Source organism: Penicillium citrinum (assembly GCF_028827155.1).
Source record: "Penicillium citrinum strain IBT 23319 chromosome Unknown utg000001l:1.0-4955037.0:1.0-4956770.0, whole genome shotgun sequence".
NCBI lineage: Eukaryota > Fungi > Ascomycota > Eurotiomycetes > Eurotiales > Aspergillaceae > Penicillium > Penicillium citrinum.
In genome coordinates this window covers 1-11,181 of record NW_026622686.1, presented here as the reverse complement: position 1 = coordinate 11,181, position 11,181 = coordinate 1, and the positions used below count along the sequence as shown (strand labels likewise).

General features: G+C 45.1%; 5 protein-coding genes across 5 annotated transcripts; 3 read left to right on the top strand and 2 right to left on the bottom strand.

The window, feature by feature from the left end:
• Positions 1–160: 160 nt before the first annotated feature.
• N7469_000005 (palmitoyltransferase YKT6) lies at positions 161–1,074 on the top strand (the record flags this gene model as incomplete). The annotated part of the gene is made up of 6 exons (XM_056638925.1): positions 161–181; positions 255–313; positions 377–400; positions 464–833; positions 893–985; positions 1,039–1,074. The coding sequence occupies 6 exons, from the start codon at positions 161–163 to the stop codon at positions 1,072–1,074; spliced, it is 603 nt and encodes a 200-aa protein (XP_056504682.1).
• A 592-nt stretch (positions 1,075–1,666) lies between these two features.
• On the bottom strand, positions 1,667–4,342 carry N7469_000004 (extracellular dihydrogeodin oxidase/laccase; the record flags this gene model as incomplete). The annotated part of the gene is made up of 7 exons (XM_056638924.1): positions 1,667–1,804; positions 1,866–1,901; positions 1,960–2,862; positions 2,917–2,992; positions 3,044–3,263; positions 3,330–3,592; positions 4,338–4,342. The coding sequence occupies 7 exons, from the start codon at positions 4,340–4,342 to the stop codon at positions 1,667–1,669; spliced, it is 1,641 nt and encodes a 546-aa protein (XP_056504681.1).
• A 435-nt stretch (positions 4,343–4,777) lies between these two features.
• On the top strand, positions 4,778–5,387 carry N7469_000003 (uncharacterized protein; the record flags this gene model as incomplete). Its single annotated transcript, XM_056638923.1, has 2 exons — positions 4,778–4,934; positions 5,014–5,387. 2 exons carry the CDS (start codon positions 4,778–4,780, stop codon positions 5,385–5,387), a joined length of 531 nt encoding a protein of 176 aa, XP_056504680.1.
• Positions 5,388–7,077: 1,690 nt separating this feature from the next.
• Positions 7,078–7,520, top strand: N7469_000002 (cupin domain-containing protein; the record flags this gene model as incomplete). The annotated part of the gene is made up of 2 exons (XM_056638922.1): positions 7,078–7,103; positions 7,154–7,520. The coding sequence occupies 2 exons, from the start codon at positions 7,078–7,080 to the stop codon at positions 7,518–7,520; spliced, it is 393 nt and encodes a 130-aa protein (XP_056504679.1).
• Positions 7,521–8,155: 635 nt separating this feature from the next.
• Positions 8,156–9,203, bottom strand: N7469_000001 (NADP-dependent oxidoreductase; the record flags this gene model as incomplete). The annotated part of the gene is made up of 2 exons (XM_056638921.1): positions 8,156–8,944; positions 8,988–9,203. 2 exons carry the CDS (start codon positions 9,201–9,203, stop codon positions 8,156–8,158), a joined length of 1,005 nt encoding a protein of 334 aa, XP_056504678.1.
• Positions 9,204–11,181: the final 1,978 nt, after the last annotated feature.

Here is an 11,181-nt window from a genome sequence, read left to right as displayed (position 1 = left end):
ATCAGGAGGCCATCTACTCTTTGAACCCCTCCATCATCTGTGGAGAGTTGTTTTGCTTGGAGCAGTTTGTTTTTTACTTCTCTTCTGTCCGCTGTGGCCCCTTTGAATTATCTCTTCTATATCACGTTTCTACGCGGCTGTTGACTACCCCACCACCATCATGAAGATCCTCTACATGGGCGTACGTTGAAACATCATGATGACCGCTTGGTTTGCTTTCTTGTGGCCAGTTGCTGATTTTCCTGCTTGGGTAGGTTCTGCGGAACGACTCTCAACCTGCCCTTCAGCTTTGTGGCGAGTCGGATCTCTCCAGGTAAGTCCTTGCCCGCATGCTCTTACGGTATGCCGTCATAGAGCTAGCGTTAACCTGGAATAGCTTCTCTCGATTCACCCGCGGAAAGTACGCCAATATCTTCCCCCTAGTGAGCTGAGACCGAGTCAAATGTCTGACATCTTTACGCAGCTATGAGGAGTTTCTGATGCTCTTTACCCGTACTGTGGCTGAACGCACGAAACCCGGTCAGCGTCAGGATATCGAGGAGAAGTCATACACATTCCACGTTTACGGCCGGACCGAGGGCGTGGCCGGTGTGATCGTTACTGATGGCGAATACCCGTCCATGGTGGCTCACCAACTTCTCTCTAAGATCGTCGACGAGTTCCTCACCAAGCACCCTCGCACATCTTACTCTGATCCTACTCTCCGAGAGAACGCTTGCCCGCTGCCCACCCTCAAGGAATATATTGTGAAATACCAGGATCCCAACCAGGCAGATAGCATTATGAAGATTCAGCAGGAGCTCGACAGTACCAAGGTTATCCTGCATAAGACTGTATAGTTCTCTCGTTCTTGGCGGTGCTATATCTTAATTCTTTGGCTAATGGTTTATAGATCGAGAGTGTCTTGGAGCGTGGTGAGAAGATTGACTCCCTTGTCCAGAAATCAGATGGACTTTCCAACCAATCTCGGATGTTCTACACTCAGGTTTGTCGAATTCTCCGTATTTCTGTATTACTCGTCTACTAACTTCAACACAGGCTAAAAAGCAGAACTCCTGCTGTGTGATTATGTAACTTATGTTCTATCACATTTTCGCAGCCTTCTTTTTTCAAATTCTGATGTGATCCGTGAGACGGGAGTGAGCAGGGTGAGCCTCGTGCGAGGATATACCAGGAGCTTACGTTATGGGGTAGAGATGATGAGCTTGAGATCAAGTGTGTTATTTTCTTGATCCTTATTCATGATCAACGGCATTGTGTTTTGGTTTTTTGTTGATGGACTACAAGCTTGACTGTGAGAGCAATATTTTTGGGACTGATCAATTCCACATAATGAATCGCCGCAATTTGCATGCACAAACAAATACCATCTTTCAAAACTTATCCCCTCCTCCTTGACCTTCCTATATTCGCGGCATGGCAAAATTTGAAACATTCATGGGAGTTATAAGCCTGATCTTTGATCATAAATAGACTCTTTCGTCGCAATCCACTCAGAAGTCAAGTCATAATGGGCCGAGATCACCATCTACGCTGTACTATGAAGGAAATAAACTCCTTCAAAGTAACTACTGCGCAAGTATTGCTTCAAAGCAGCAAGTCTGGCATTTCCGTTCTAACGATATTTTTATACTAGAGAATGAGAACCTTGATAATAGAACGTATACTAAACACCAGAGTCATACTGATTCACATCATCGGCATGCACATATTTATCCCAGCTAGCACATGTGGATTTGAGTACTCCTGCATCATACGTGATATCCGAGACTCTCTCCAGGAATTGAACTGCAAATCCCTCAGACTAGTACGAACATTAGCATTAAACCCTAGTCAAAGATCAATGAAGAAACATTCCCACTTACAGTGTGCCAGGCGATATGACAATGCATGAGCCATGTCTGAAGTAAAAACGTCAGCAAGGTCTGAAATTACGCTTCAAGCACAGCTAGAACTTACACCAGGATTGTTCGTCTTGAATGCGCCAACAATATACCCACTCGCAGGTAACATAACAACATCTCGACGTGGTGCATTAATCAAAGTCAGATTGCCAACCATACTGCTGTCAAAGTTACCATAGCCAGCCTGGAGAAGCCAGAAGTCGTGACCATGGAGGTGCATAGGATGGTCTTGGGCGAAAGGACTATGAACAACGAAGTAGACCCATTTATCAGCCTCGGGAAGACTAATCAGTCGCTGTCTTGCGAGCCAGGTATCATTTCCCTCTGACACTTGAAGAAGAGTTGGGTATTCCCACTGCATATGCAGAGAGGTTCTGTTCATCAGCCAGAGCATTGCGTTATCCGTGACCTGCACTTCGACGTTCTCGCCTGCCTTGTAAGTATAGGTATCCGAGGCATCGACTTTCAGGTAAGGGATAAGGTTAGATGGCTCTTCGTCCGCACAGGAGTCAGTGTAGCTATATGCAGACGTAGTTGGGTCGGCGGTCGAAGAGTTATCATATCGAATGATTGCCTTGACTTTGTCAGTTGCATCGGTCTCGCTGCAGGATGATTGAGGAATGGCACGCATCCAGAAATTGCCAGTTTGCAGTTGCTTGCTAGTGACGATTATATCATAACGCTGTCCCATGCCGATGCTAAGCTGTGTAGTATTAAAAGGATGGATTGGCACAAAGTCATTGGCAATCACTTCCATTGTGTGATTATCGATCATAAATCGGAAGTGTTGATCTGCTGCAGCATTGACAATCCGCATGCGATATCGTTTACCACTTTCAAAGACCGTTTCGAAGCGAGATCCCTTGTCATTCCAAGTGTTTGTTCCGTTAATCAAGCCGTTCGGCGCAGTCGGTGGGCCGCCAGTTGCTGCTTCTAAGACCAATCGATCTGCAGTGGTCTTCACCATGATTGTTAGATAGTCTTCGATCAACGAATTACTATTAGTACGTACGTGGTACCAATCATTCAAAAAGACATGGCCAAGATCAACATCATAGTTGGAAGTCGCAGGGCCGTTGATTTGTATTCTGAAACTCATTAGTATGTCCATCACTGCAGGATGAATTGGGTGAACATACCCTCCAAAAACTCCATTCCACGCCTGAACATAGAAATGAGAATGATACCAGCCGGTGCCGTATTCGGTCGCTCTCCATTTGTATGTGTAGGATTCACCTGGGGCTACGGGGCACTGCGTTATACTAGCAACACCATCCATATGGCTTGTCCAATTCTGACGAATACCATGGAAGTGAAGACTGCTACCATTGTTTTCCAGAGAATTGGTGAGATGGATAACTAATGATACCATGGTCAGGGAATATTTCCAATCGTTCGTTAAATTAGTTCAAATAGATCACTCACCGACAGTATCTCCCCAATCGGCGATGATCGTAGGCCCAGGAAAAGATCCGTTGATGAGTTGGACAGGAACCTCGACGCCATCAGGAGAGGCTGTTGTGTTTTCGATGTTAAACCAATATTCCCGGGTGATTCCGGTATCCGGTACGTGTGAGTAATAGTCGGTCGATATATTGAAACCCTCACTCCAGCATTGTCGATTGGTAGGACTGTTTACACAGGTTGTATCTCGTGAGTATTTGCCAGGAACCGAGACACCGAGTGCACTTGTCCATGTAATGAGTGACGATAGAAGAAAAAAGAGAAATGCATCTTGATTGTATTGGCTGGATAAGCCAGATGCTGGAAGAAAGTGGAAAGTCGCTATTAACGAACGTGAGTAAACGAGGGAAAGTTATTGAAAAACGTAACTAGAAACACAACTTGGTATATCTAGATCCTGGAGAGGTGCAAGACTGCTACTTCTAGTAGAATAACGTGAAATATGATTAAATTCAAGCTAAATCGATAGTGCATGTCCATGTATGGGTACTGCAGGGCCGCGACCATCGTAACCGAGAGATCAGGAAAACAGTAGAGAAATATCTCTTTCAAGGTCCATGGTCGAGAACTTGTGGGACCGTTTCTACTTTAGTCAAGCGTATCAATGATAGCACACGATCATCGGACTAGTTCAGTGTCGAGAAGGTAAAGATCTTCACATTTTTTTTCTTTAGACACACTTATTCAGCGGAGGGTGTCCCCCGAGAAATACCCAGATCAAAGAGTGATACATACTAGAGCCTCCCTATGGAATTACTTGAAAGATCGTTCTGAATTAACATACTACAAGTATTAATTCTCTATCGAGGCATATGCAAACCAATCTTGCGCCATCGCAATACCGATTCTGTCCAGACAGGACAAGGCATACTCTATTTCAGCCTTGTTCAGGGACAGACCAATTATAAAATGGATCCAGAAAACAAACTATTTGACCATATTGCGCCACGGCTGACGGAATCAACATACGACATCCTGCTTGGAAAGTGAATGAGAGATACTTCTTGTGGGGCAGAAGATGGCCATTTACAGTCGCGGCTGTTAAATCTTTCTCCGGCTGTTTGATATCGCTGGATTTTCGACCGCGTACGCGTGCTAAATAGTGTGCAAAGCTTATTCTAGCGTCTAAAGTGGAACTGATGATCGTAATAGTTTGTGCTTAATTCGATTCTAAATTTTTCAGCCTGTTGGATGCACATTCCGAGCCGATAGTTGACATTCGGTAAACAATTGTTGAGTATACCAATTAGCTAGTCTTCTACCTTGATACATTTTCCAATTTGGCTGATAGCTCCTTCGCAGAGATAGTACTGTTGTGTCCTTTCATATTTTCTTCCTCCACGTGTTTTTGGTTGGCATTGAAAATTGCACATTACCAGTCTTTGACCTATCTCAACCCATTCTAAAGAATGCAGCTCCTTTACCTACTCTTTGCCGTCTTGCACTTCGGGCTTGGCCTAGCTTCTACGCACCAACATACCAAACGGGGCGCAGAGACAAATGCAACAATCTACGCATACGGTGCAAATGCCTCTTCATGGCCCATCGCATACGGCGTCAGCGATGGTATGAATTATGTCCACCAACTTCTTACCTGAGAGATATTCTAACGCAAATTTAACATTAGGACTACTGTATATCACAGAAGATCCGACCGTTACCGACGGAATCCTCCCTATTGAATGGGATCTAGCATCCATCACGGGTGAATGTTGGATCGCAAACGCAACCTTCGTCAACGGCACGAAAGTCGGTTCAATGTATATCAAGCCCGAGCAAGGCAACGCTGTCGGCATCTTGCCACAGACGCGGGTCGCATACTTGAATGGGACTGTATCTGGCTTTGCATTGTTTGCGACTCAACTTGTTTACAACAACAATACACTCCTAGAGGCGCAGTTCTGGGCAAAGTCGACGAATACCACTGGGGTCTATAGTTTGATGTGGACACTAGATGACAGTGAGCCAAATGGCGACTTTCCTGTTGTTGTGAAGGCTTCCGAGGACTCTTCGGTGTAAACATCAGGAGGATACGGAATAAACATTTCTGAAAATGACGGCATTCTACGAAGTGGGCTAGCATATCCTTTTAACTGCAACCTCCATGATATACAATTGAAACTATTTTGGAGCGCTTCTTACCATTGCTATATTTGAAACGACTTAGTGAGCTATATCGCAATCTCACAGCTTCCACAACAAGAAAACATCAAGAATGGTTCAACTGCTAGGTGACGAAATCTGTCTGGTGGAAGACCACCAAAAAGAAGATCATCGAGGAGAATTCCGAGTCATACTCTGATAGTTGAGGCCTGGTGGTGGACTGCATGGGCTGGATGACACCTAATGGCAAATATTACCAAGTCAAATATGATTATAAAAAAATAGCCCTGAGCCTCGTATTAGAACTCGAAAGGGTTAGAACGTGTGGGTGCAAAATCGCAATGAAAACGAAAAAGTCCAACTTAAGCAAACTTCATGACTTGCTTCTGGTTATAAATGCTGCAAACAGAACGCGTATGCGTATACTGCAAGCATGCTGAGTCTAAGAGAAAACTGGCTTGTTTCTGGTATACCCCAATCAGCATAGGACGATAGGAGAATATCAGATAAGGCTCGGACGCAATTGTAACTTACTGTATATAGAGTATTGAGATATACCTCTTTGGGTTTGAGTAGCAGTGATAATCGGCGAGCGAGGGTACAGACGCAGTCTAGGACGAAAATCTGGTAGGTCGACGTGGGAAACTAATTATTGGTCCTTTTGAGAGTTCCGTCCGTTGATATGACAAGTTGGCAACCCTCAGTAAGTACATGTTGAGTGGATTGTATCGATGCACTGGAATTAAGCAAGATAAATCGGCGTGCTTTATCTCCATAGCTGTACCTACAGCTACGGATATAAAAGACAGAATAGGTATCCTGTCTTCATTCTATCTCATCTACTTCTTCTCGGGTAACTTTATGAAGGTTCATAATACATTAAATCTTGGAAGATTATTGGATGGCCGGAGCCCTGGAGATATTCATATTCTCCCAAGGCTGCGTTTGGGCAGCCACACGCTGCTTTATCAAATGACCAACCTTTGTCATCTGGAGCACTTATTTCGATAGACCTGACGGAATCAAGAGCCTGAAGTTCACGACATTTACTATGCATGATGTTCGTTTAAATATTGCCTCATACGGGAGCTACGGTTAGGATCGTTCTTCCAGCCATCTAGCATTTCCAATGTCAAATGGATCAGCATATTGGTGGGCGCCAATAGAACTCATGTATTTTTTATTTTTCCCCTTCAAACCGTTTTGCCCAATTAATCAAGATTGTACAGTATTCGACAATCTGTGGCATGGGGCTCGACTCCTCCAGTGGCGATGCTCGGGAATCCATCTGCATACATTTCACGGATAGCCTATTCGATCTCCGCCAAACACAATCACTCAACACGTCACCGCTAGATCCGTTCAATAATTGAGAAAAGCATTCTTGGCGGCTCACATAGGCTATTCGGATCTAGGGACTCCTAGTGGTCTGTTGTTCTTCTAAGGAAACCATTACTAAACACGAATCAGCCAGCAAGATTCTGATACGACATAAATAACACCCGATTCGCCGTCAAATGCAACTATAGTCAAATCCTACCATTGACGGTTTGAACGAGTTATTTTAACTTACAAGAAACTCCATCTCTATCAAACCAATCTCAATATGCAAGAGCCTACCTATGACCGCAGGTATGTACGAATCAAATCTCCCGTGATTCCAATTTAGTAACACATCACAGCCGCCCCATGCCGGAGATCAACATGGCCTATCAATATCGATTGACCAACGTCCCCGGCAAATCAATCGTGGGATTGCGTGTTAACTTCCCGCCAAATGGATCTACTCCCCCTCACAGACATGGACAATGCTGTGTGTCTGCTTATGTGGTTTCGGGAACTCTTCTGAACAAGATGAACGATGGCCCGATGAAGACCATCGAAGCTGGCGGTACTTGGTACGAAGCTCCCGGCTGCCATCACCGTATCAGTGATAATGCTAGCAAGACTGAGCCCGCTGTTCTGATCGCGACGATGGTGTTGGATACCGATGTTCTTGAACGGGATGGCATGGCTGCGCTTATTCAGATTGATGAGGAATACTGTTAAGAAGATGGAGATGAATCTGGATTATCGATAAGATTGATGATTCGCAGATTGGAAATAATTATCGGAATTGAATTAAAATGTGAATGTGTATGTATCGTCAATTCTAGACGTGTAACTAGTTTGTTCTAATTCCTAGATAGCAAAATTGTTGGAACAATATAAATCTCGGTCATATTTCATTGAATCTTGGAAAACAAATATATGCTAGCCTGAAACTGGGCGATAGCAGTCATTTAGCGGAGTATCTACCTAAGTCGATATCTAAATCATTTAGATATTTTGACATGATGTTAAAAACTCAACATAACGAAGACTTGAATAAGCTCAAGGAGCGTAGTGAATACGTACTACTCTACAATTGGAAGATTCATAGTCCAACGAGTAAAAATGGTGGTCTTCCAAAAGCAACCTGTTTGAAACCCTAATCAAATCACACGTTGATCCTGATATTATATAGTAATAGATTACTTCCTTTTCATGATAAAAATCCACTTTTGAGTAAGCTTGAAGAAAGTTTCCATGGACCTTAATAGTCCATATTGCTGATTTATTTAATAATTAACATAAGAGTAGAGTAGCATATCAACTATTTTACGCATCCACCACTACAGCCTCCCGTGTGCATAGGCCAACCCTCAAGCCGTGACCTTAATCACCACCTTGCCATTAGCATGCCTCGTCTCCACCTTATCGAAAGCCCTTTGAAAGTCCTCGAATTCGACTACACTATCGATCCGTGGCTTGCCCATGCCCGCATCAACTATCTTCGTGATCTCGGCGAGGTCACTGCCGCGAGGCTGGACAAGAAACCAAGTTGCCTTGGCGAGCTTTTTCGACGCTAAAGACGCAGGCTTGACGCGATCGGGTGAATCGGATACGCTGAGAAGCACGCCGCCCTCTTTAATGGCAGTCCAGCATGAAGCGAGTGAGTCGCCTCCAACGCAGTCGAGCCCCATGTCACACTGTCTCGAAGACGGGTCCTGAGAAGCCCAATCGGCGACTGACTGTTTGGTGTAGTCGACAACATCTGTTGCGCCGGCCTTTTGCACTTCTTCAAGTTTGGAGGGACCCGACACGGCGACGATAGCGCCGGCGCCGGCCGCAGCGGCAAGTTGTACGGCCCAGCTACCGACGCTACCACTCGCCGCCGTGATGAGTACCCTGACCTTGCTATTGGCTTTACGAGCCTTGATATCGCCACCCTGTGTGGTGATGGCCCGTGGGTCGAGTAGACCGTGCTCGAAAAGCGCCTGGTAGGCGGTTAGGGAGCTTAAAGGTGTAACGGCGGCTTCAAACCAGTTCTGTGTTTTGGGCTTGAGGGCCAAGCTGCTCTTGTTGATGAGCGTGTAGTCGCTCAGACAGCCACGGCGTTCGGCCTGGTTGCGGAAGTACACCTCATCGTTAGGCTTGAAGGGGGGACCCTTCTGGGGCCGTGATGATGATGCCAGCTCCCTCGGTTCCAGGTACGCGCTCGCGCTTGTGCTCACCGGAGAAGGCATCCGGGAAGTTGCGCTCCCAGGTGAGTTCGGCAAGACATGGCGATGTAGCCTTGATCTGTACGAGGTGCTCTTCGGTATCGCCTTCATTAGGCAGAGGGAGTGCCGTCTTAGTGAGGATGAGCTTGTCGGCATTGGGGTCCGGCTGGATGACTGCTCTGATATTTTGGGGTAGGTGAGCGGCCATAATGTCCTTCACGTGGCTTTTTTGAGGGTGCTGGTTATGTATTGCTGTAGTTATTCGGCGCTCTTTTGCTAATTGAGGTAGTTGATGTCCTGGTCTGCATGAGGATTGTCCCACTGCTCGACCCACCCCTTCCTTTATATAGGCAAACGAAAGCGAAGCTCTGGATCGGCCTTCGGATATCAACATCTTGTGACCGGCCAGGTGTGGCGCCGGTCGTCCCGTTTCATTTTCAATATGGCGCAGCTTATACGAGGGAAACGTCGATATAGTTGGAGGTCTGGACGCCCGGGCGAAACGATATTGGCTAGTGGTGATGTCAGCAACGCAACGGGTATCCGTCAACCTTAAAGTGAATAGGCTAATGGTGAAATTAGGGCTAGTCTTTCCCGGGTATTTTTGAGCGATCAACAATAGTCTAGGGATTTAGACGGATTAGCCCCAATGTATGTGGAAAAATGCCCGATACTATCAGAAGGTGCAGGTAAGGATGTTGTAGGCGATGTAATCAAAAGGAGTATTTATGTCGAGCCTTGACTATGTATCATGCGATCAGGGTTTCCAAGATCCACATTATCTTACCGACAAGCAGGTAAATTCCTTCAATTGATATTAAACCAAAGAGTGTACCGACAGAAAGCAGTATCTAAATGAAGTTATGATTTAATGAAACTGAGATATGAGCGATGAAATTCAATAGTCATTGGCCTTGTCCACCTACGGATGTGAATAGCCGAGAAAACAATTTGCATCACCCTACCATCTTGTACATTTGAGGTAATGTATTTTGGATGACGGCAGACTAGGTCTCGCCGGACCAATGGATCGTGTCACAGCTCAATTGTCTCGATTTAAGGCGTGAATGGGGTTGCAGGGCTTGGGTTAGTGTAAGATGAAGGGAAATGGCGACATGAATGGGCGTGCGTGGATGGGAAATTGGAATATACCGGTATTCGTAGACCTGACTGGGAGACTCGAGTGTCTATACTTAGCCAAGAAAGCTCTATCCCGATTATTGATCATGGTACGCGTGTTGATCGCCAGCTCCGTGCCAATCCCGAAATTGCGAGGCTCTTCTGGGTAGAAAGGTCCGCTCGATCTACTTTCAAGCTACCTGATTGATCTGCACCACGTCAACTACCGAAATCTGATGATTTTTACCATTCGCTCATCATTTTTGACTCGATGAGGATCGAGTAAACAAGCTGTACCGAAAGTACTGTATTCAGTCTACAACGTATTCTACTCTCGGACGAAGCACATTTGCACCACAAGAGACACCATTCATTATTATTTAATATCTCAATATCCGAGCATAATTATCTTGGACAGAGATGTTATAATTTTGAAAATTGTATTGAGTATGATGTTTCATGGTGCTTCACTCGGTGGTGGAATACGTTACGACAGTGCCGATCATTCGAAGGACATCCAGACTACTCTGCATGCATTTTGTCATGTGTTCTCCTTCTACTGTAAGTACATTAATTCGCCATATGCGGGTCTTCTGAGATCCATTTTTGGAATGCCAAAGTTTGAGACTGAATACGGGGTACGCAAAAGTGCGCAATCTTGAACCGGCATTACATGTTCCGCGTCTGCTCACTCTTACATTTGATATTCCTTATTACTAGGAAAAATTAAGTCAAGTAGAATCTACTACATAGGGCGAGACTGAAGAAACTGAACTAAACAGGCTATAATTAGTGTCTGGTTTGGTATGAACCCACTTGCCGGCCCCTGTTAACTATTTGTATACAACACTACTGTAAATGCGACGCTGATACAGTTTCTTTGGCATCAACTTCCCACCACGCAACAATCTCGAAGCACGAATTGAATTAGATTCTTGATTTTTAAAATGCTTCGGATGCTGCTGTTGCTCAATCACTCAGCCCTATGTCCAATAAGATAAAATAAACACTCGTAACTGTCAAAATGTCAGTCTTGTTCGTCATCATCTGTGGGGAGACCCACTAAA